The sequence below is a fragment of the Orycteropus afer genome, unplaced genomic scaffold (genome assembly GCF_000298275.1).
Source record: "Orycteropus afer afer isolate SDZICR_OR568_19922 unplaced genomic scaffold, OryAfe1.0 scaffold00130, whole genome shotgun sequence".
Classification (NCBI taxonomy): Eukaryota; Metazoa; Chordata; class Mammalia; order Tubulidentata; family Orycteropodidae; genus Orycteropus; species Orycteropus afer.
Window position 1 is genome coordinate 3,569,120 of NW_006921717.1, and position 22,099 is coordinate 3,591,218.

Sequence of the window (22,099 nt, forward strand, 5' to 3'; positions counted from 1 at the left end):
GCGCCCGCCGCTTGCAGCTCGGCGCCCGGACCCCGAGGGGGCGCCCGCCGCCTCCCGCCCAGCGAAGGCAGACCGAAGCGTGAGGCGGAGTCCAGCGATGTCGTGGTCACCTCGTTGGTGGCCAGGTCCTGCAGGTACTGCTGGCGCGTGCGCGTGGCCATGGCATGGAACTGGCGTGCGTGGCCCGCCGCCTGCTCGCCATTGAGTGCCTTGGCTAGCAGGAAGGCCCGGAAGTCGGCATTGGCGGGGAAAGGTCCTCCGCCAGGGGGCAGAGCTGGTCCGAAGGCGGGGGTGTCCTGTGTGCGGCTCACAGCCACCCTGCGGGGAGGGAGGCAGCAGTCAGGGGCAGGGGCCGAAGGGTTCAGGACCCTCTCTGGCCCATGGGAGACCTGGGGCTACCGAGATGCGCACCTGTAGGAAGTGTGTGGGGTGCAGGGCATATGCGCCCGTACCACCAGGAACACGTGCTGGAAGTGCGAGCGAATGGTGGTGGGGCAGAAGGGCTTGCTGCCTGGCTCCTGAAACACTATGGTCACAATGTCGTTGCCAATGTGGCGCTTCCGCAGGAGCTGGGGGTTAGACGGTGGAGGATGAGGGGAGGCTGCTTGACCCCAAACACCTCCTCCTTCAGGCAGGGCAGAGCCTGGGTGGCCTGGCTCCCCACCTGCTCCTGGTGAAGGCCTGGAGGTTTGTCTTTGGGGAGGGGGCCATCAACGGCGTGGGTTGTTGGGGGTCAACAGAGCTCAGGCCAGCACCCTTCCATGGCCACCCTCAGCCCCTCTCGCACCTGCTGCTGGTTATTGGGGGTGTAAGGCAGCATGGTGGACACGTGGAACATGATCTCGTGGTCCTGGTACGTGGTATAGAGGGAGTGTGTACCCGTGGAATCCGCTGCAGCCAGGAAAGGGGCAGGGGGGAGAACAAGGGGAACTGGAGTGGTTTGAACCGCCATCCTGGTCCACATTCAGCAATCTGTGACCCCCAGCCTCAGGACAAAGACTGCCCCACAATAGGTGGACACCTCCATGGTGCCACCAGTCAATGCCCAGGCTATGAGGCCCAAGGGCCTCAGTCTCAGCTGTTCCCCTGCACTCGCCCCAGCCTCCAGCCCCACAGCAGGACAAGGGGATGGGGGTGCTGGGATAGACAAAGACAGAAATGAGCTGTGATTGCCTACAGGGCTCTGCCAGGGAGGTATCCTACAAGAGGCCAGATGGTTGACTTGGGCCTAAGCACGTGTAGAACACAGGATGGGCGGGTAGGCAGGAGGTGCTCCACAAAAACCCCTCCCAGGACCTCAGGGGTGGTCTAAGCAGGGGTGCTCCTGGGGAGGTCAGGCTGGTGGCACATGTGTGTTTGGTGGAGGGGTGGGACCCCCAAATCCTCCCTGCTCCAGCAGTGGGGTACCAGGGCCTTGGGGTACCCCACTCACCCACAGCTTCTACAGCTCTCAACCTGTCCTCAGCCTACACAAAGAAGCCCCCTGCCCCAGCCCACAGACATCAGGAGACAACAGAGTGAAAAGGCTCTCCCCAAGGAAGCCCACCCCTCAGCCCAGGTCTGCACCCCCCACCCCCACCCCAGCCCTCTGGGCCTCACTTTTGGTGTCCAGCTGGGCCCGGTAATTCTCAAAGCCTTTGAGCCGCACCACGTCGCCCAGCAGGGTGAGGAACTGTGTGAAGGCTGGCCCCGCTTCCTGGTTGTTGTACATCTCCTCCTCGGAGCCCTGGCCCGCCTGGCAGTACAGGACGCCCACCTTGCGCTGGAAGCTCAGCTGGAGGGGGAAGGCCAAAGTCACAGGCCTCAGCCCCCTCAACACACACAATGGAGAATGGACAGGACACTGGCCTGGGGGCCCTGAGCACAGCCCTCCCCGAGCCACCTCCGTGGGTGTACAACCTGTCCTGTTTCAGCATCTGAGGGAGGGGATGGGAGAGAGTGGGAAGGGGCTGGGAGAGGGCTGGTTCTGGTGATTCACGGGGAAGACCCCGCACATGGTGCGCTTGCTCCCAAGAACTTCACACTGTCATCTTCCTTAGCTCAAGGCCAGACTGTCTCCCCCCTCCTGCCATCACCAGCATCCAACCCAGCCTCTGAGGCCACGGGCCATGCTCCAGCCCTGCTCTCGTTCTGGTTCACCCACTGCGGCCCCAGGTGCTCTGACTCCCTTAGGACAAGCCTGGATCCCCCTTCAGCCCCCACCTCCTTTTTTCACCTACTTGTCTACACTCGCAGGCCGGGTTCACCTTCCTTCTTCCCAACCTGCTGTAGCCCCACTTCCAAGCCCAGCTCCTCAGCCACACTCCTGCTACAAGCCATGGACGCGGCCCCATCCTGGCATCCTCTTGGCCACAGCTGGCACTGGGGACCACTCCCTCCTGTGCCTGGGGGTTGCAGGGACCCCCTCCACTTGCACCTTCTTGACCTCTTCTCCTCACCCTCAGTGGCTGCAGGGAACCCCTTCACAGGATGACACCCACATCTCTGCCTCCAGCCCAGACCCTCCTCTGAGCTCCAGGCCCATTTCTCCAGCTGCTCAAGGTCCCCTTGGCGCCTCCTTGTTGTCCCAGCCCACCCCTCCACCAGCCACCTCTGTAAAAAATACAACTCCTGGGGCCAAGAAGCCCCTGTCCATCAGTCTCTACCTGTCTGTCAGTCACAAGGGCTTCCCACTCTACCCCTGGACTGCCCCTCACCATCTGCTACGGTCCCTCCAGTCTAGCCCACCACTGCCATGCCGCAGCCAGAAAGCCACTTACTCTCAGATCTGTTTGAATCCTTCTTTGGCTCCCTAGTGCCTGACTTAGGACCAAATGCAAACCTTTCTCTACCCCTCCCCCCAAGCCCTACTCCAGCCACACCAAATTACAGACTTCATGTGACGTGCTTTCAGCTTTTCTGCCCAGAGAACGCCTGCTTGTCGCATTTCTGCCACGATACTACACCCCTGGCCAAGGAAGGACCGTCAGCCCTGCCTGCGTGCCGGCTGAGACCTCACAGCACCCTTCTGCTACCCTGCTCCTGGATCTCAGTCATCTGTTCGTGCGTCCGTGTCCCCCACCAGCTGTGAGCTACTCAAAGACAGTCCCTGGTCTGCACATGCCCCCAGCATTTGGGGCCTGGCACCAACAAGCTGCGAGTGTGCTGAATGACTGGTGGACTGCATAGCACCGAGGCCAGTGGGCAACGTGCAGCACAGATCAGGGATGGGCTTCCAGCCCCAGGAAGGGGTGAGCAGCCCATACCCGGAGGAGACCAAGGCAGTCAGAACAGTGCCTCTCAGACTGTGAGCTGCTCATGACTCACCCTGGGGCTTCCTTACACACAGACTGACCGATTCATGCTATGGGTGTGGGGCCCAGGAACGTGCATCTCTATCAAGCTCCCAGGTGATGTGGATGTTGTTGGCCCATGCACCTTACTTTGCCCTCCTATGGTCTGTCTGAAAGGCTGGCTCTCCGGGGTCACTGCTGGGCCCAGGATCAAGGTCAGGACTAGAGCTCGGGAGCTGGGTGGGATGGCTCTGACCAGGTCTAGGTGGAGGGGAGAGCTGTGACCACTCACCACTTGCTCATCCAGCGTGAGCAGCGTGCGAGGCACCTTGGGGGAGGCTGAGCCCAGGCGCAGGCAGGTCGGACTCAGCCGGGGTGCCACGTGTTCCAGAAGTTTCTTTGGGGACAGTCCCCGCGGAGGTCCCGGTGGCAGTGCATCCTCCGAGATGGTGCCGCGGAGCGTCCGGAGCTGAGGAGGGGTGGTAGGCGCCCTCAAGATCTGCACAGGGTGTGGGGGAGGCGACCCGCGGCCGGATCCCGAGATCGCAGCCCACCTGCGTGGTCCGCACGATGACGCGGTAGCTGTGCAGGGTGCCCCCTCCGCTGCCCTCCTTCTCCTCCCGCCGCAGGCTCACCGCCACTGGACCCAGCACATCGTCCAGGCCGAAGAAGTTCTGGTGTTCTGGGAGAGCCGGCTGTGGGTATTTGGCCCCGCCCCATCTACAAGCCCCGCCCCCAACAGACCCAGCCCATCCAAGGCCCGCCCCAGACCAGGACTAAGTCCCTCCTCCACTACCAGACCAAGTACCGGCTGGGGGCTGTGCCTACACACTTTGCCCTATGCCCGACCCGCTCTGTAGTCCCACCCACAGCACACCTTGCCTCATCACAGCCCCAGACCCAAGGGGTCTGCTCCCAGGCTAGATCCTGCCGTGACCTTGCCCATCAGACCCGTATATTTTTTTTTTTTTTCTACTCCCAATTCCTGGAGCCCTCCTTTCTGGGCGATGGCGGGAGCAGTTTCCTCCACCTCAGAGGGGTATGAGGATGAAATCAGAGGAAGGCAGAGGGGCAACCCTAGCCAGGGGTTGGCCTTCCTGAGGCAATAAAGCCGGCTCCACTGGGAGACAGAGCCTGGCTCAGCTCTGACCCTTGCTATGACCAGGCTTATAGAGAAATCTAGGAGCTCTGGTAGTGTAGTGCCTAAGGCACTTGACTGCTAACCAGAAGGCTCCTTGGAAGGAAGGTTGGGCAATCCCACTCCTGTAGTGATACCACCTTGGAAACCCAAGGAGAGTTCGCTATGAGTCAGGGCCGACTCGACAGCACATGACAATAACAGAGAAGCCTACAAGTGACAAGGACCTCTGCCCAGAACCCCTCCGGCACCTCGCTGGCAATCTGTGCTCTCCCAGGGCCTGGCTTCCCCTCACCTGCCGTCCCCTCACCTTTGCCATAGAAGTACTTGCGGTAGTAGCCTGCGCCCAGGTCTGCGTGCTCCAGGCTGTACGCCGAGGCTCGGTTCTGTGGCTCCTCCAGGACTGATACCGCAGCATTGGGCAGTGCGGGCGGTACAGGTGGGGACACAGGTCCTCCCAGGCCTAGCTCGCCCTCACCTCCAAGCTCGCTCACAAAGCCAGGCGCCCCAAGCAGCAGGTCGGAGCTGGAGGCCCGGTCCTCGGTGGAGGCCAGGGTACCAGGGACGGCCTCCGTGTGGCCCCCCAGGCTCCGGGGCCTTGGTGCCCAGTCAAAGAGCAGGCTCTGCACATCGTAGTGGGCAAACCAGCGGGGCTCTGGCACGGGCGGGAAGGAGGGCTCTGGTTCCTCGGCCGGCAGCCCCAGCAGCGCCAGTGGGTCCGTGAAGAGCCGGGTGGGGGTCGCGGCAGGACGGCTAGCCTCCTCGTGGCTATGGGCCCGAGCCCGAGGGCTGGCTGGTGTGGGGGACCGGGCCTCGCCCGCATCGCTGCCGCTGCGCAGGAGCGGACCCCGGGTTGGCCGTGGCTCAAAGGTGTGGGGGGTCAGCGGGGGCCGGGATGGCTGGCGCAGCTTACGGGCAAAGAGGTCATCGGTGGGCATCGGGGCTTGGCCCCGCCGAGGGCTCCCAGCACCGCCGGCCCACATGGGCGTGCCGCGGGCCTGGCTCTCCGGGGGCCGGGCCGCATTGGCGGGCACAGGGGATTGGTGCCCAGCTGGCAGGTCAAGGTGGTGGCAGCAGTTCCTGCCCTGAGGGAGAAGGGGGCTGTTCACAGGGACCTGGGGCGAAAACAGGAACCTGGGCCCCCAGCCTGGTCCTCCACCACCCGGGTTGGCTTCCGGCCCCCTCCACTACCATCAAAGCCGCTTCCGCTTTCCTGGCCACTTCCTTGTCTGCCTGGGGTTGAGGTGTCTCGCCTCCTCCCCCAGCTGGGGACTGGCAGGGCCAGGGGTTGGGCCGCTGGGCCGTTGGCCCTGAGAGTCCCGGAGCCGCGGACTGCGATGGTCCTCCAGGTCCCACCCACACGCCTTGACTTTGTGCTGGGCCCAGAGTTAAAGTCCCCAGCAAAGCCTGGCCCAGCTAGAGAGAGGTCTGGCTCAGCTAGGCCAGGAAAGTCACAGGGCCGCTAGGGTCTGGGTCCTGCCTGCTTGACAAAGGGAGGACGTCCTGTCCCCAGAGACCTTCCTCCCTGCCCCTCCCATTTCCTTCAGGGTCCCAGAGGAGCTGAACACCCAGAGGTTGGGTCTCAATGCTCTGGCCCCCATAGCCTCAATACCTCAAGGCTGCAGGGGTTCCCACAGGCGCCAGCAGGAACAGCAAGACTTTCCTTCAGCACAGGAAGTGGCCTCAACTCTGGGCCCAGCCCCCTGCCCAGCCCCACATCCTGAGGAAGGTGCTGGGGTCACAACAGCTCAGTCATAGGACCCAAATCACCCTGACCTAAATGACAGGCCCACCGCTGGCCACATCTAGGGGCAGAGGAGGGGGTCGTGCTGACAGGGACCGTGGACACCTCTGCCTACCTGGCCTCACTGATGCTCACGGGAAGGTCTGAATCCCATGTGACCGACGTGCAACCTGAGGTCCAAGGGAGGGGGTCTCTTCCTGAAGCAATTCCACATCAACGCTGGGACTGGAACATGGGTCTGCCAATCCCCAGAGCCTGCGTAGTGCCGCACCTGCCCGTCCCTGTCCCTGTGTGTGTAGGTGTGATGGGTGAGGGGTTGGGCTGAGGCTCAAGGTCTCACAGGATGTAAGCCTGAGACACCCAAAGCCTCAGGGACCCGCTAAGTGCGGAAATGTGGCGAGGCTAGGGGCAGGTGTCGAGGTGGTGTGAGAGCGTGTCACCCCGAGGTGAACGCAGGATGGAGCAGGCAGCTGGGGCAAGGCTGTGGGACCCTCCACGGGGGACGTAAGCCTTTGCTGATGGGATATGGTGTGGCGCTGAGCCAGTGGGTCAGAAGAGTGCAGGGGCAAGAGCTATGTGCACCCCTAGCTGGGACCTCTGGCACCGAGCTGGGGTAGCTCTCCAAATCTCAGGGAATTTTCTCCCAAGACAAGAAGGGCTCTGCCCCTGACCCTGTTTTCTCATCCCTAAAATGAGGTTAACGATTCCTGCCTCCTCCAAGGCTGCTGGGAGGTGGAACCGAGTGAAGCGAGAAAAGCCAGCCATGTGTTAAGCTAGCGTGCATGTGTACGTGTGAGCGTGTGTTTCTGTGCACGCATGCAAGCCAGCTCCTTCCGCAAGCCAAACTCTGTGTGCGCATAAGCTGGGACTGGGCTGGGGTATGCTGGGTGCGTGATGGGGAACACGAGGAAGGGGCCCTGGCTGGTCCCACTCCCTGTGTGCTGAGTTCCGTACACACCAGTGAGTTCTGTGCGTGTCAGCCCCAGGCTTCCTAGCATCTTGGCCTCGAGCTGGGCTCTGGCCCTGCCTTGGGGGTGTTCTTGAGCTCTGCCCCCCATCCTGCAGCTTCACACAGGGCCCATTGAGGCCAGGACATTCCTCGAGGCCTGTGTCACTGAGGAGGAGGGGGCCGGCTCTGCCCCCACAGATCCGGAAGGGCTGTGGCCCCAGGAGGAGCTACTGGACGCTTCCCAGCACATCTGGAGGTCATGACCTCCTTTCTGCTGCCAGGGGGCGCGACAGATGTTTCCTCCCAGTCCCGGCCCAGGACTCTGGGGCGGTGTGCAAAGGCTGAGCGGAGGCCGTCCAGTCCCGCAGGAGGGGAGCCCCAGGACAGGGGGGAGTCCCGTACACCGCTGCAGCGGAGGGCAGCCGACAGCCTCGCCGGGAGGAGCCCCGTGTCCACGCACACCGGCCCGCGTGGGCCGTCACGCCGAGGCAATGGGGGCTGCCGGCGGGAGGCAGAGGACTGGACTGGCTGGCTCCGGGCTGGAGCTGGACCCCCAGGGAGGTTGGAGGGTGCAGGCGGCAAGCGCAGCGAAGACCCCTCCCCCACCCACGCAGCGCCTGGCCCACCGCCAGGCCCCCTTCGCCCCTGTCCCGCCCTGCCGCGGCGCCTCCCGTCCCCGGCTGTACCTCCTCGGGTCCCGCCGGCCGCCGCCTCCCGCGCTGGGCTCCCGGCGCTGCCCGCTCTCCAGCGGCCGCTCCGGGCGCCGGATCTCCGGGGGCGGGGCCTCCAGGGGCGGGGCTTTCGGGGGGCGGGGCCGGGCCGGCGGGAAGCTCAGCGGGCGGGGACTGCGGCCGGGGTCGGGACGTCTTACTGCATCAGGCGGCTCAGTGCGCCCCACCGGAGACGGGCCAGCCTGGGCGAGCTGTGGGCTCCAGCTGCTGTGCCGACTCTCGGCCAGTTTCCACAGCTGGGAAATGGGAAGTGCACCTCCTGCCTGGCCAGTTGGGAGGGCTAGAGGGGGCCACCTAGTGTCCACCCCGTGGACACACAGAAGGTGCTCAGGACTGGCTGAGCGCCAACTGGGTAACCGCGCCACACGCTGCCCCATCACGTGAAGAACACTTTGGGCAGGTGTCATCTTGGTCCGGGTAGAGAAGGTGAGCCTCGCCAAAGGCCTTGGCCAAAGTCAAGGCTGTGAATGTACCAACGCCTGGAAGTGGATATCTCTGAACACAGGAGTAGGAAACTGACCTAAACCACCCTTAGAGAAAGTTAGGGAAAGGAAGTGGACCTTGGGGGAAGGGGATGTAGGCCCACTTGAACCTCATCCCTGCTCTGGCCTCCATTCCATGATACCCTGGCTCCCGTGCCCCTCGGAACTCGTCCCCAACTTGGCCGCCTCCTCTTCCCTCCCCGAAACCATTGCCAGATAAAAGGAGAAACTGCCAACAAAATCAAAAATAGTGTTATTAATTCTGGTGTCTCTGAAGCACGAGGAAGAGAAAAAAAAAAAAAGACCAAAAAAAACCACCCTTCCCACATTTCAGGCCCAGGTCCGGGCCCAAGGGCCGAGCCCGCGGCAGTTCAGGCCCAGGGGCCTCGTCGGTCCTGGCCATGGGCTCCAAGTGGGACCTGCCCATGGGTGTGGCTCTTAGGGCCTGGCTGGGAGGCTGACTGCCTCAGAGTGAGGAGCCCAGGTCCTGGCCTACAGACGACAGACCAAGGATCAAGGTCAGAGGTCAGGGCCATTCAGTTCTAGAGCTCTGGCTGAAGCAACCAGAGGTCAGGGTTCAGATGTGAGAACCAAAGCCATCGAGTTCCGTGGTCCAGCAGAGAGGGCCAGAAGCCAGGGACAGAGTCACTGAGTTCCAGGACAGGGTCCAGCAGGCGCCAGGAGCTCAGTACTGGTGTTCCAGCAAGGGCTGGGCAGCGGGGCTCTCGCGTTCCTCGGCGGTGGCAGGCCAGTCACTCGGAGCCCCCGTGGGGGTGCCACTGTCAGGGGCACTGCTGTCCAAGCAGGGACTGTCCTGAGCTGCTCTGAGGGGTGAGGTGGCGGTACTGATGTCCGGGGGGAGGCTGAGGTCCAGGGGTGCCTGGCGTAGGGCAGATGGGTTGGCAGGAGAGCAAACCTCAGCTACCCAGGACCCTGCCTCCCACAGGCCGCTTACCTGAGATTTGGGGGTGCCTCCTCTGGGGCTCCCTGAGGCTGGCTCCCCCTCGGATCCCCCTAACCCCTTCCGACCCCCCAGGCTCCACTTCCCACTGGGGCCCTCAGAACCGAGGAGACCAGGGACAGGAGGCCGTGAGGGCCGGGGACCCTCGGTGGGGGCAGGTGAGGCGGGGGGCGGTCCAGGGAGCCGAGGGGGCGGCCACTGCAGCAGAGGGGGGGGCCGCCCATCTCCGGAACCAGTCAGGGAAGGCCGTGGCCCCCAGCCAGGGCCTGGTGGGAGGGGTTGGTCACCACTGCCTGTGGGAGATAGATAAGAGGGCAGAGACTTCAACGGGCCGTCCTCCTCACCCCCGAGGGGTCAGCTAGCCTTGCCTGCTCACCTGCCGTGTTCTCAGGTGTGGGGTGTGCCAAGGGGGGGTTATTGCTGAGGGACGTCAAGCCGCCGCCACCCCCCCCACCACAGTCCGAGTCATCCACGTTCCCGCCGCTGTTGCAACCGGCACCACAGCCCTTATGAAGCCTGGACGAGAGGAGGCCAAGGAGAGGTCGGCGGGGGACATGGCTGAGGCCAGAGGCCTCACAGGCACCAGCCCCCAGCCCAGGACAAGTCACCTCCCATCTCTGAGCCTCAGAGTCTTGTCTCTAAAGGACCTTGCTGGCTATGTTGCAGGGCCTTTTGAGGGAGGCCTCATCACACACTGCAGTTAGAGGTTCGAATCCCGGCTCCAGAACTTCCTCCCTCGGGGACACAGGAGCGGCTGCTCAGCCTCCGTGGCCTCGGGGCCAGCAGTCCGGGCTCACCTCTCCCAGCTGCGCAGGAGCCAGCGGGCGATGGCGCCGAGGCTGACGGGGCCGCCCCACAGTGCCCGCAGCTGGGGGTGGCTGCCGGCCAGCGAGGTGGTGAGGGGCGACACGTAGATGGGGTAGCCCAGCGGCTGGTCGCAGGACGAGTTGATCATGTTGCGCAGAGCCTGCTTGGCATTCTGGATGCTGCCGCGCTCGGGGTTCCGGTTCCGGAGGAACACCAGCTCCTGCTGCTGCCCCGCCCACAGGCCACGCACACACTCCCGGTTCACCTGCGGGCCAAGCACGGCTCAGCTGGCGGTGGCGGCGGGGGAGGGGCGGGGCGGGGCGGGGCAGGGACCCAGCCCACCTTGATGACCCGGAAGCTGAGGTGGCGCCGGTTAAGCATGATGATCTTGTACTCGTCAGAGGCGTCGTCCATGACGTGGCGCAGCGCCAGCAGGGAGGGCGTGTTGCTGAGGATGGCACTGCGCCAGGCCGGGTCACCCTCGTGCGAGATGACCAGCCGCTCCTCGTTGGCCGCGATGGCATCGTACAGGGCCGCGGGCTCCTCGTACTCGTCAGGGGATGTGAAGTGGTCCTGGCGGGCAGGGCGGGAGAGCTGAGTCAGCGGCCCCTGGCCTGGCAGAGGTTCTTCACCTCACCCCCCACCTGCCCACCCTGCCTGGGCCCGCCTCTCCCACCTGGTGTAGCTTGAGTGCCATGCGAACCCCAGGTGCCACCACACGGTGAAGCAGGTCCATGTCGGCAAAGACCCACTCGTCTCGAGGGGAGGTGATGCGGAAGTCGCCCTTGAACAGGGCATGCAGGCCATAGAGGAAGGGCTCCAGGCTGGGGAGGGAGGACCAGGAGGTGAAGAGAGGGGGCAGGTGAGAGGAGGTGGAAGATGAGGCGGGGGGGACATGGGGAGAGGTGGGCGCCCATGAGGAACAGTTCCCCTGCTGAGTGCCCTGGACAGGGACCCCTCCTCACACAGGCCTCAGCCTCCTGCTCCTAAGGGGCCCACCTCTGGCCACTTTCATTAGCGGGGAGGGGCAGGTTGAGACTGCGAGGGGCTGTGCTGGGTTTCCTGGGGGCCACTGCGGCCCTCAGGGTAGGGGAGAGCACCGGGCCTGGCTGGCCGCGCAGGCACTCACCTGGCAGACATGCTGTGGGAGGCTGTCCCCAGGGCCCGGCGGCCCAGCACACATAAGCCAAAACACAGCGTGACCAGCGGTGAGTTCCAGTCCTGGTCCACGGGCTGCGGCACAAGGACCCCGTCCTCAGAGGCTGGCTCAGACCCGGGGCAGGCCACCAGGGGTGGGGCTGGGGCCCAGACCAGGGGAGCCCGCCTCGGGACGGGTGAGGAGTGGAGCAGACGCACCCAGGTCCCCAAAGCGGAATCGGACCTGGCCGCGCCGGGAGGCGCAGTGCTGGATCCACTCGAGGTGCACGGCGCAGAAGGAGGGTAGCGAGAGGCCCGAGAGCCGGAGGTCATAGTCCTCGTCCACGCTCAGCGAGAAGGTGGGGTCCGAGTCAGCGTAGCCAGGCGCCCGCACGGGCCGCAGGGCCGCCGCAATGCCCTCATGGCCCAGCCAGGCCTCCAGCTTTGGCGAGCGGCTCACGTAGTAGATGATGCTCTGGGGTGGAGGGGGCAGGCATCAGGGTGGGGGCGGCACCGAGCCCTGGCGCAGACCCTGCTTCTGACTGACCCCGCCCACTGTAGGAGAGGGAGAACTAAGCAGTTCTGAGGGGGCTTCCCAGGCTGCCCGTCCCGGCAGTCCCACTGCAGCTCCTCAAGGCCGAAGGGGCACGAGTTCTTCACCCCGGGCCAGGAAGGAGGCCCAGCTGCTACAGCCATGTGACACAGGCCTCGGGAAGCCCCCGAGGGCTTCTCACACCTGCACAAAAGTCTCCATCAGTACCGGGCAAAGGCTCACACAGATAACAGACCTGCCCAGTGGGGCAGTGGGACCCAAACCCTGGGGCCGTTAGCACCGTGACTCTGGGAGCAGGGCTGCCTGCAGGCCAGCAGCCCTTCAGTGCCCCGACTCAGGGGATCCCTTCAGGCAGCTGAGGGGTAACACAGAGCCTCTCTTCAGGTTTCTAAGCAGGATCTAGATTTAGAAGATGGGGAACTGGCACAGCAAGGGTGGGCGCGCTGTGATGCTGGCGGCCAGCAAGGTGACCAGGATTACGAGTGCCCCAGGCTGGAGCGGCGGGGCTGGCTCTCCACCTGGGTGAGGGTGGGGAAGCCCAGGGCTGGGGAGGGGGCAGAGCTTTAAACACAAGGGCAGCACCCAGGCACCAGGGTGCCCAGCAGGCATATGGAGGGGCCAAGAGCCTGGGCAAAATGTCCATGGCCAGAGTGCAAGCTGGAACAGCAGGGAGTGGGGGACAGGACGGGACTCAAACGGTTCCTGTGGAGCCTACGGGGGGATAGCTGCAGGGTGGGCCCTCCCAGTTCCCATACGTGGGGGCGTGCCTGGCAGCTGGCAGCTGGCAGCTGGCCCGTGCCACCTCAGTCACGGGCAGGTCGAGGCCCAGCTTGCAGAGGGGAGTGCTGGGCCACCCCTTACCAAGATGTGGGAAGACTGGGGGCCCAGTGGAGATAAATGGAGCAGGACGGCTGGGGGACAGCTCCAGATGCCCCCCCACAGCCTCTGAGATGACCCTGAAAAGCTGAGGGCAGGGGAGCTGGCCAGCACACTTAGGGGCTTGCTGAACAAGCCCTTGCCATCATCATGTGTTCTGAGACAGGGTATCCTGGGACAGGGTGGCAAGACGACCCCAGGGGCAAAATGCTGACGGCAGCTCCCGTGCCGGAGCGTTTACAGAGCCGGGCTCTGCTCAGAAGTGGACGGTTCCGTTACTTCTCACTCCCACCCTCTGACAGCATTTCCCCAGCTCATGAGGACCAGGAGGTGAGAAGAGGGGGCAGGTGAGAGCAGGTGGAAGGAGATGAGAGGTGGGGGGACATGGGGAGAGGGGGCGCCCATGAGTAACTGAGGCTCCCAGAAGCATGTGGGCTGCCCAAGGCTCCCTGAAGGTGGGCAGCAAAGCCTCTAGTCTACTCTCCCCTGGCCGTCTACATCTTCTCCTCTAAGAGGCAGGGGAGCTGTCTGGGGTCAGCAGTGCCCATGGGAGAAAGGGGAAGCTCCAGGTAGAGAGGTCAGAAGCAGGGGTGGAGCAGGAATGCCAGTGCCAGCCAAGGCTTGGCAGGCGGCCCCCCGCCCTGCTCCACCCCTGCCTAAATGCAGGACCAGGGCTCCGAGGCTCGGTTTCTGCAGCTGTAAAAGGGACCAAAGGTGTGGCTGTGCCTCTTGCAAGGGAACCGAGAGAACACCTGGGCCGGGCAGAGTGGAGAGGACCCCGTGAATGCCAAGCCCTGCCAGCGGCAGATGTGAAGGCCCATGTGTCTGTGGCCACACAGGTAGGACCGAGTTGAACCCAGCTGTGCTTACTGACTCCTAGGGAGAAGGTAAGAAAGCCAAGGAGGCCTGTTGAGGGCATGAGGCTGCCCACCTGGAAGGGGCCCCTGTACATACTGCCCCAGACCCACAGGGCTCCGGCACTTGTCTCCCCAGCCTCTGCCTCACGGCCCCCATCCTTCCAAATCTCACCCCACGCTCCACGTCTTCAAGGGAGCCTCCCCCTGGTGCCCAGTCCCCACCTGGCTCTGAGTTTGCCCTGCTCTGAGGCAGCCTTAGCCGTGTCCTAGTCTGCCTCCCCAGGAGTCAGCAGCCTGGTCATGGCTGGAACTTGTCTCTGCCTCCCCTCAGCCTGGCCGAGTGCCTGGGGTCTGCAGATGAGGAGGGGACGCTGGCCTGGACTGGTGCTCGTGGCAGGTGATGACCCCCTTGGTGACGGAGGCTGGGAGTGTCCCTCTCTGACCACAGCCTCCTTGGTGGAGTGGGAGTGGGTGAAGCTCACTAAGCGCCCCTCCCCAGAAATGACATGAAGACAATTAAGGCACAAATTACAGTGACAGCCAGGAGTGTGCAGAACAGTCCCAGAGAGAGCCCCAGGGTGACAGTGAGAAGGCACACGCGGGTCTGGACTCCACGGCCTCCCCCAGTTCCCACAGTGCCTTCGCTGAGAGCCACGAAGCCTTGTTGGTCCTGCCGTCCCACTGGACACACCCACCCCATTTCTCAGGAAAGCTGTCAACCCAAGCTGCCCAACTGGGAAAAAAAGCACCCAGTGCAGGCTCCTTCTGCCCCCCCAAGAGGTCTGAGACCCTGAGGCTGGCTTAGAGCCCTGACTGAGGGAAGAAGCCCAGGGGCTGAGGTGGTTGGTGGGCCTAGTGCAGGGCCAGCCTCCCCACATCCGTGACAGGCGGGGCCTCCGGGAAGTCAGGACGGGGCTCAGCCCAGGCTCCAATGATCGCTGTCAATACCCTCACTGTCTTTGTCACCTGTCTGGCTGCTGCTGGGTGACGGACCTCAACAGCCACCCTCTGGACCAGCAGCCTGGCTGAGGGACCACACACGTGATGCCACCTGCCCCAGCGCTCTCTGCTTTAGACAAGCCTCCTGGAGGGGGAACGAGAGCCCCCGGCCCCAGGCACCTCGTCGTCAGACACACGGCCGCCAGTGCCCCTGTGGCCTGCCGGGAGGCCACCCCTTGCGAGGTGCTTGGACCGAGTGGCCCGTGGGGGCCGGGCCGCCGCCCTACCTTGACGTAGTAGGTCATGAGGATCTTGCGGAGGTCGAAGACCTGCAGCATGGAGGCCGCATTGTTGTCGCTGATGCTGTAGCCCTCCAGCACGTACTTGCTGGCCGTCACCTCCCAGGCCAGCCAGCGCTGCCCGAAGGCAGCGTTGAAGGACAGGACCCGCGGCAGGTGGCCTGGTTCACAGCAGCAGCAGCCCCCGTCCTCCTCCACACCCTCCGTGATGGCTTCCACCTCACGCTGCTGGCAGTATGTGCCTGGGGGAGGGGTGCCCAGTCAGGGGCCACAGGAGACCCCTGCCTGCTCCTCCCCGGCTAGGGTCCCAGCGTGGCACTGAGGCCTCCCGTCATCCAGCCTGCCCCCTAAGAGGCCGTGTGAGCCGAGCCAAGTGGCTTAGCCTTCTGGATCCTTCCCCCGGACAACGCTGAGGGCCTCCCTCCTCCAGGGCCTCTGGGCAGCAGAGCACGGGGCACACACACACACGTGCCAGTCGGGCTCTAACCTCAGCTCTGGCTCTAGGTCTTGCACTGGGTGATCTTGGGGAAACTATCTGATCTCTCTGAACCTTAGCTTCCTCATCTACAAAATGGCAGTGTGGCTACGTATCCCGTCCAAGATCGTAGTGAGAATGAGGTGAGATGGTGTGATGTCATACACCTGACCTACTGCCTGGCCTGTGCCACACACTCAGTGATGCTAGCAGCTAGCCTGGCCTTGTTTCCACAGCTCAATCTCACTTCCACCTCCGTCTCTTCAGCCTCAGGCCCTAGGCTAGACCCCCGGGGACACCTGGCTGGTCCTTCCTGGACAAAGAAAGCCTGGCCCCTGCCTCAGCTGGGCTGCGGCTCTCATCACGAGGGTACCCACCATCTGGCCCCTGTGACACCCTTGCTCCTCAGAGCTGGAAACTGATTCCTGTCCCTAAAGCTCCCCTCTCTTTAAGAGTCGCTCTGGGCCCACCACCTTCCCACGGCCCCGCCCTGGGAGGCCCAGCCCAGCCCTCCAGCCTCACCTCTCACCACAGCCCCCTCCCAGTCTCTACTCCGGCATCCCTCCGGCCAGAGCCCCTGTATGCTGTTCCCTCGGCAGGAATATCCGCCTCACCCCCTTGCTGGTCCTTCAGCTTTTAGTTTAAGCACCAACCCCTCAACGCAGCCTTCCTGGTGCCTCTGACGAGATCAGCACCCTCTTGGGGACTCTGAGTGCTGGGTGCCTCTCCTCTGCGCCTGTCACAGCGGCACCCTGACATTTCTCTGTGGAACCCTCACTACCGTAGTCCACACCACTGGGCTGTAGGCTCCCGGTGCTGAACCACAGCAGGTGGGCAGAGAGCATAACCCAACGAGTGGGTAACCCACAGATCAACAAGCAGCCACACGGTGGGAGGAGGTCTAGTCCCTCTCTCGTAGAGGCCAAGATTGAAGCCATAAACAGGAAGTGATTCGGTCAAGGTTGTGAGCTGTGCTCAGAGTCCTTTGCACTGTGGGGGCCCCTCCAGGAGCAGACACCTGGGGGCTGTGCCTGAGCAGAGAGCAGGCCAGGGGGGCTGACATGAGACCCTAGAATTACAGGCCAAGAGTTTACCATGGCAACCTTGGTCGTCATGATGGACTGAAGTCAGCGCAGTGACAGGGCTCAGCCAAGAGCCCCCCCACCTTGTTGTTCACACTGGGAGCCCACAGAGCCAGGCCACCAGTGGGCCGGGGCCAACTGGATGGGACTCCAGCACTCGCACTGTGACACACAGCACCCACACAGGGGCCCGGCCCCACTGCGCAGGCTTTGCCCTCGGCTCACCCCGGAACTCCAGGCCACGCAGCTGGAAGGTGACCAGACCATTGCCGACCTCGATGAGGTGCACCAGGGCGTTGAGGTAGTCGGAGGCCAGGACGAAGCAGTCACCAGGCCCATAGTTGCCCCAGCGGCCCAGCACCAGGTCTCCACACAGCGTGTGCTGCAGCGAGCGGGTCAGGTGCTCGTAGAAGATGGAATTGAGGTTATTGTCGTCTGCGCCTGGGGCCCAGGACACACACACACAGACAGATGGACAGAGTGACAAGTGAGCGAGGCTCTCTCCCTGGGGAGGCCCTGCCCCAGAGCTCCCTGGGTGGCTGAGCACTCACCAGGATTCCTGTCCAACTGTGTGACCAGGCGGGTGTTAGAATGATCCACACGTTTAGTGCTATTCCGAGAGAGAAGAATGTGGTCGGCCGACAGGGAGGCTGCCAGAAGCCAGGCGACAATCCCGCCACCCTGACACCACTTCCTCTCTGCCCCTGCTCTGCCCAAATCCTCTCGGGTCCACACCCCATGCTGGAGGCAGCTGCCAGGTCAGCCCATCACCCAGATAAGGCTGAGTGTCTGTGACAGAGAGCACTCGCTGGAATCACACACCAGGCCCAACCTCCTCTGGGCCAAGCCCTCTGGACTCCCTGCAGCTCAAGCATCCCGTCAAAGCCTCACGCCTACCACTGGCCCCTTCCAGGGCCTCGTCCAGCCCAGCACACCTTTCTTCCGCGGCACCTTCCCGCCAGCAGCCCCGCTCCACGCAGGGTCCCTCGGGGTGCTGCACCCACTCTGAGCCCGAGACTCACTTGTAGTCGCGCTCCCAGAACTTGAGAGGCCGCGCGTAGGACATGATGAAGACAGCACTGCCCAGCAGGGGGTTGAGCGGCGTGGAGAAGAGTGCTGAGAGCAAGGCCTGGATGAACAGCATGGCCGAGTCTGGGCACGAGTCAAGGAGGCAGCAGGTGCACAGGACCCTCCCCGCCCTTCGACCCCTGCCTGCTCCCCCCTCGTCCACCCCACCCTCCCTGCAGCACAGCCCTCCCTGCACCCAGCCCCAACAGCAGGGCGAGGCTGGGTACGTGGCACAGCGAAGGGCTGGGCAAAGGCGTGGAAGGCGGAGCCCCAGGTGATCTGCCACGGCGCGATGTAGGTCAGGACGAAGCGTAACTTGTACAGCAGGTCCCATAGCTGGGGGGGGGGGGGGCAACAAAAACACCAGGCTGCTCATGGAGCTGGCCTCTGCTGAGCCCCCAAGCCAGGCCCATTCAGAGCCCCGGAGACCACACAGAGCCCTGTTCCTGGGCTACCTACTGCCTGCCCACGAGGGCCAAGTTCAAAAGCACAGCCAGCCCTCTTTCTCTGGACCTGGCTCTAGGCACCAAATACCATGAATGAGCCACACTGAGGGACCTGCTTGGCACTGGCCACTGAATCGTCCTCCCCACCCTGAAGGCCCTGTCGTCTCCCTTATGCAGGTGGGAATGCTGAGGAGGTAAATAGTTTTCTCAGGTCACACCGCTGACCCAGGTGCTGAGGAGCAAGAGACAGTCACAGGCCTCGTCCCACAGGGAGCAGTCGGCCTCCACCCTCCTGGGCCAGTCGGCAAGCCAGAGGAGAAAGGCCGCTGGAGCAAGCAAAAGGCCCAGGCCTGCTCCAGGGTCCCTGCCACCACTGCGTGCCTCCAGGAGTGTGGGCAAGGGCCCTTCGCCAAAGTGGCCCCCAGCCCCTCACCAGGGAATTGCACAGCCTGCAGCTGGGGGAGACTCCCAGGGCCTCCTGACACCACTTTAACTGGCATCCAGGGCCTTGACGGCAGAGGGCAGGGCTCTGGGCTGAGGAAAGGTCCCTCCCGACTGTTCCACTACCGAGGAAGGTCAGTCAGTCGGAGAAAGGGCTGTCGGGTCAGACAGTCAGCCGGAGGGAGGGCTGTCGGGTCAGACAGTCAGATGGAGGGAGGGCTGTTGGGTCAGACAGTCAGCCGGAGGGAGGGCTGTCGGGTCAGTCAGCCGGAGGGAGGTCTGTCGGGTCAGACAGGCCTGGGCGCACATCTCCAAGGCCCAGAGGCAGGTCATGGAGCCTTGTTAAGCCTAGAGGCCTCTGAAAGCAGAGGCCGCCGCTCCTCCAGGAGCTGCTGCATGGGCCCACGCGGGACTGACGTGGACGGCCGCTGCCAGGCCGTACAGGGGAGGAGAACTCTGGTCCAGGCCTGCAGCCCGAGGTCTGGGCCAAGGCCACTGCTCACCTTGCTGCAGAGCAGGGACATGAGGAAGTAGTCGAGCAGGAAGCCCTGGGAGAGGCGTGGGTAGTCGAAGTGGAAGAGCAGGACAGTGAAGGCCAAGGTCAGGTACTGCTGGGGTGGGCAGCAGAAGGCCGAGCGCAGCAGCTTCAGCCCAGCCACGGTCATCAGCAGTGCCCGGCAGCTGGAGGCGCAGGTCAGCGTTAGGAGCCCAGGCACACACGGTAAGGAGGGCAGAGGGTTGGCGTCTCACCCCACGACTGCCCTGGCCCTCCAGCAACCCTGGCCTGGGCTCTGCTGGGCTGCCCCCGCCCTCAGGCCAGGGACTCCCCACCTCTGTCCCTCCCCAGAGCATGAGGGCAGGCATGTTTGCCTTCTCTCCAAGGGGTAAGTGCCCCAATAAAAAGAAGTCAGGACCTGAGGTCCTACTTTGGCTTGCTGTGCAACCTTAGGCGGGTCTTGTGCCTCTCTGGGACTCAATTTTCCCATCCGTCTCAGTGACACCTGAGGGCTAGTAAAGGTGGGCGGGGGGCCAGGAGGTGTGGTCCTTACTAGAGGCAGAACTTGTCCGGGTGGCTGACGACAGTGTGGGCATCCACTGTGAGGGCGTTGAGCACCACGGCCGGATAGATGAGGTACTTCTCCACACACTGCAAGCCAGCATACAGCTTCTCAAACCACATCACCTGGGCAGCACCTGCAAGGGGAGGCTGGACTGTGGCCGGTGCCCAGCCTTGCACACTGCCTGCCTGGGGACCCTGACCCCAGCTGCTGCAGGGCCGGGATGGAAACGCTCTCAGGTGGGACCGGGGAGGGCAGCCGAGCCATAGGCTGTGCTGTTCTGGGTCCTGGGACTCTGGAGGCAGTGGGATGTGTGTGTGGGGTGTCACGGTTGCTCTTTAGTGACATGCCACGGGCGGGGGCTGGGCTCCATGTGCCAGTGAGGCCTTGGCAACTTATCTGGCAGGAGCTCCAGGTGGGGCATTTTTGCCCCATTTTGTGCTCTGTGAAAAAGACTGACAGAGAAACCTGAAATGCCCCAGGAGCCAGGCCTGGGTCACACAACACGGGCCCAGAAAGGCCCCGAGACATAGGAGAGAGCTGCAGGGTCCTCCTGAAGAGGCCACTGCCCTGCAGCTGGCTGCTGCCCCACGGGAAGGCTGGCCCAGGAAGGACAACCTGCTGACTGCTTGAAAAAACAAACAAACATGGAACAGGAGCCTTCATGAGACAAATCTAGACATTAATGGTGGCTCAGTGTTTATCTCCTGCACAGTCCAAAGGAAGAAGTGCCAGCAGGGAGCCGTTCTGGACCAAAAGAAGGTCCTCTGACCACAGCCAACCATCCTGAGGGAGCCGGTAGCTGGATCTGTGGGCTTGGGACCATGGTCGCAGGGGACATCAAGCTCAACTGGCATAACATAACTACACAAAAACATCGTTCTACAGCCTGCAGCAGGGAGCAGCGGTAGATGGGGCCGGCGGTCGGAACAGGTAAGGCAGGTGGAAGAGCCCCAGGTGGCAGGAAGCAGTGGCTGGAACAGGTAGGGGGAAGTCCAAGAATTGAGCAGAGCGGTTGGAACAGCTAAGGGAGACGAACTTGTCTGTCGGTCTGTTGTACTGTGGTGGCTTGCTCGTTGCTGTGAGGCTGGAGGCTGTGCCAGCAGGAGTGCCCGTGGTAACTGGTTCGGGTGGAGTTTCCAGACTGAGTCAGACTCGGAAGAAGGAAGAGGCCATCTACTTCTCAAAGAATTGGCCAGTGTAAACCTTATGAATAGTAGTGAAATACTGTTTGATATACTACTAGAAAATTTTATGAATAGCCCCAAAACACTATCCGATATAGCGCCAGAAGATGAGCCACTCAGGTCGGAAGGCACTCAAAATATGGCTGGGAAAGAGCTGCCTCATCAGAGTAGTGCCTACCTTGATGATATGGATAAAGTAGAGCTTTCAGGACCTCCATTTGCTGAAGTGGCACAACTCAATATGAGAAGAAACAGCTGCAAACATCCATTAGTAATCAGAACATGGAATGTATGAAGTATGAATCTAAGAAAATCGGAAGTTGTCAAAAATGAAATGGAATGCATAAAGATTGATATCCTAGGCATTAGTGAGCTGAAATGGACCGGTTTTGGCCATTTGGAATCAGACAACCATATGACCTACTCTGCCAGGAATGACAAATTGGAGAGGAATGGCGTGGCATTCATTGTCACAAAGAATGTTTCAAGATCTGTCCTGAAATACAATTCTGTCAGTGAGAGAATAATATTCATACACCTACAAGGAAGACCAGTTAATATGACTATTATTCAAATTTACATAGCGACCACCAAAGCCAAAGATGAGGAAATTGAAGATTTTTACCAACTTCTGCAGTCTGAAATTGACATGCAATCAAGATGTTCTGATTATCACTGGTGATTGGAATGCAAAAGCTGGAAACAAAGAAGAATCACCACTAATTGGAAAATTTGGCCTTGGAGACAGAAATAATGCTAGAGATAGCATGATAGAATTTTGCAAGACCAATTACTTATTCATTCCAAACACCTTTTTTCAACAACACAAATGAAGGCTATACACGGACTTCACCAGATGGCATACACAGGAATCAGAGTGACTACATCTGTGGCAAGAGGCGATGGAGAAGCTCAGTATCTTCAACCAAAACAAGGCCAGGAGCTGATTGTCGAAGAGACTATCAACTGCTCATATGCAAGTTTAAGTTGCAGTTAAAGACAATTAAAACAAGTACACAACAACCAAAATATGACCTTGATAATATCCCTCCTGAATTTAGAGACCATTTAAAGAATAGATTTGATGCATTGAACACCAATGACTGAAAACCAGAGGAAATACGGGATGACATCAAGAACATCATCCATAAAGAAAGCAAAAGGCCATTGAAAAGACAAGAAAGGAAGAAAAAGCCAAAATGGATGTCAGAAAAGACTCTAAAAATTGCCCTTGAATGGAGAATAGCTAACGCAAATGGAAGAAATGACAAGATGAAAGAGCTGAACAGAAGATTTCAAAGTCACAGGGAAGAGGTGACTGTCGGGAGGAAGTGGGATGGGAGCTGATGCATTGTGGTGAATTGTGGTCGATGTCATGAGACAACGTGTGTGTGAACCGCTGTACGGAAAGTGAATTTGCTCTGTAAATTTTCACCCAAATCACAATTAAAATTAAAAAAAAAAAAAAAGAGAGAGAGATTTCAAAGAGCAGCTTGAGAAGACAAAGTCAATTATTATAATACAATGTGCAAAGACATGGACTGGAGAGCCAAAAGGGAAGAACATGCTTGGCATTTCTCAAGCTGAAAGAACTGAA

General features: G+C 61.6%; 2 protein-coding genes across 2 annotated transcripts in view; both read right to left on the bottom strand.

The window, feature by feature from the left end:
- Positions 1-5,604, bottom strand: part of SIPA1 (signal-induced proliferation-associated 1) — a 9,330-nt gene extending 3,726 nt beyond the window's left edge. Inside the window, 8 exon segments of the mRNA XM_042781532.1 lie at positions 1-318; positions 412-569; positions 788-891; positions 1,600-1,774; positions 3,565-3,741; positions 3,827-3,954; positions 4,721-5,450; positions 5,452-5,604. The exon segment at positions 1-318 is cut by the window's left edge and continues 310 nt beyond it. Coding sequence (XP_042637466.1) covers positions 1-318; positions 412-569; positions 788-891; positions 1,600-1,774; positions 3,565-3,741; positions 3,827-3,954; positions 4,721-5,450; positions 5,452-5,604 — 1,943 coding nt within the window.
- Positions 5,605-9,001: 3,397 nt separating this feature from the next.
- Positions 9,002-22,099, bottom strand: part of PCNX3 (pecanex 3) — a 26,483-nt gene continuing 13,385 nt past the window's right edge. The window contains exons 21-35 of the mRNA XM_007944768.2: positions 19,307-19,451; positions 18,761-18,938; positions 17,598-17,706; positions 17,325-17,454; positions 16,854-16,912; positions 16,528-16,743; positions 14,734-14,987; positions 11,466-11,696; positions 11,214-11,317; positions 10,761-10,908; positions 10,427-10,657; positions 10,075-10,349; positions 9,654-9,793; positions 9,272-9,570; positions 9,002-9,196 (exon numbers count right to left, since the gene is read on the bottom strand). Of these exons, the coding sequence (XP_007942959.1) occupies positions 9,002-9,196; positions 9,272-9,570; positions 9,654-9,793; positions 10,075-10,349; positions 10,427-10,657; positions 10,761-10,908; positions 11,214-11,317; positions 11,466-11,696; positions 14,734-14,987; positions 16,528-16,743; positions 16,854-16,912; positions 17,325-17,454; positions 17,598-17,706; positions 18,761-18,938; positions 19,307-19,451 (2,714 nt within the window). The remainder of the gene's footprint in view (positions 9,197-9,271; positions 9,571-9,653; positions 9,794-10,074; positions 10,350-10,426; positions 10,658-10,760; positions 10,909-11,213; positions 11,318-11,465; positions 11,697-14,733; positions 14,988-16,527; positions 16,744-16,853; positions 16,913-17,324; positions 17,455-17,597; positions 17,707-18,760; positions 18,939-19,306; positions 19,452-22,099) is intronic.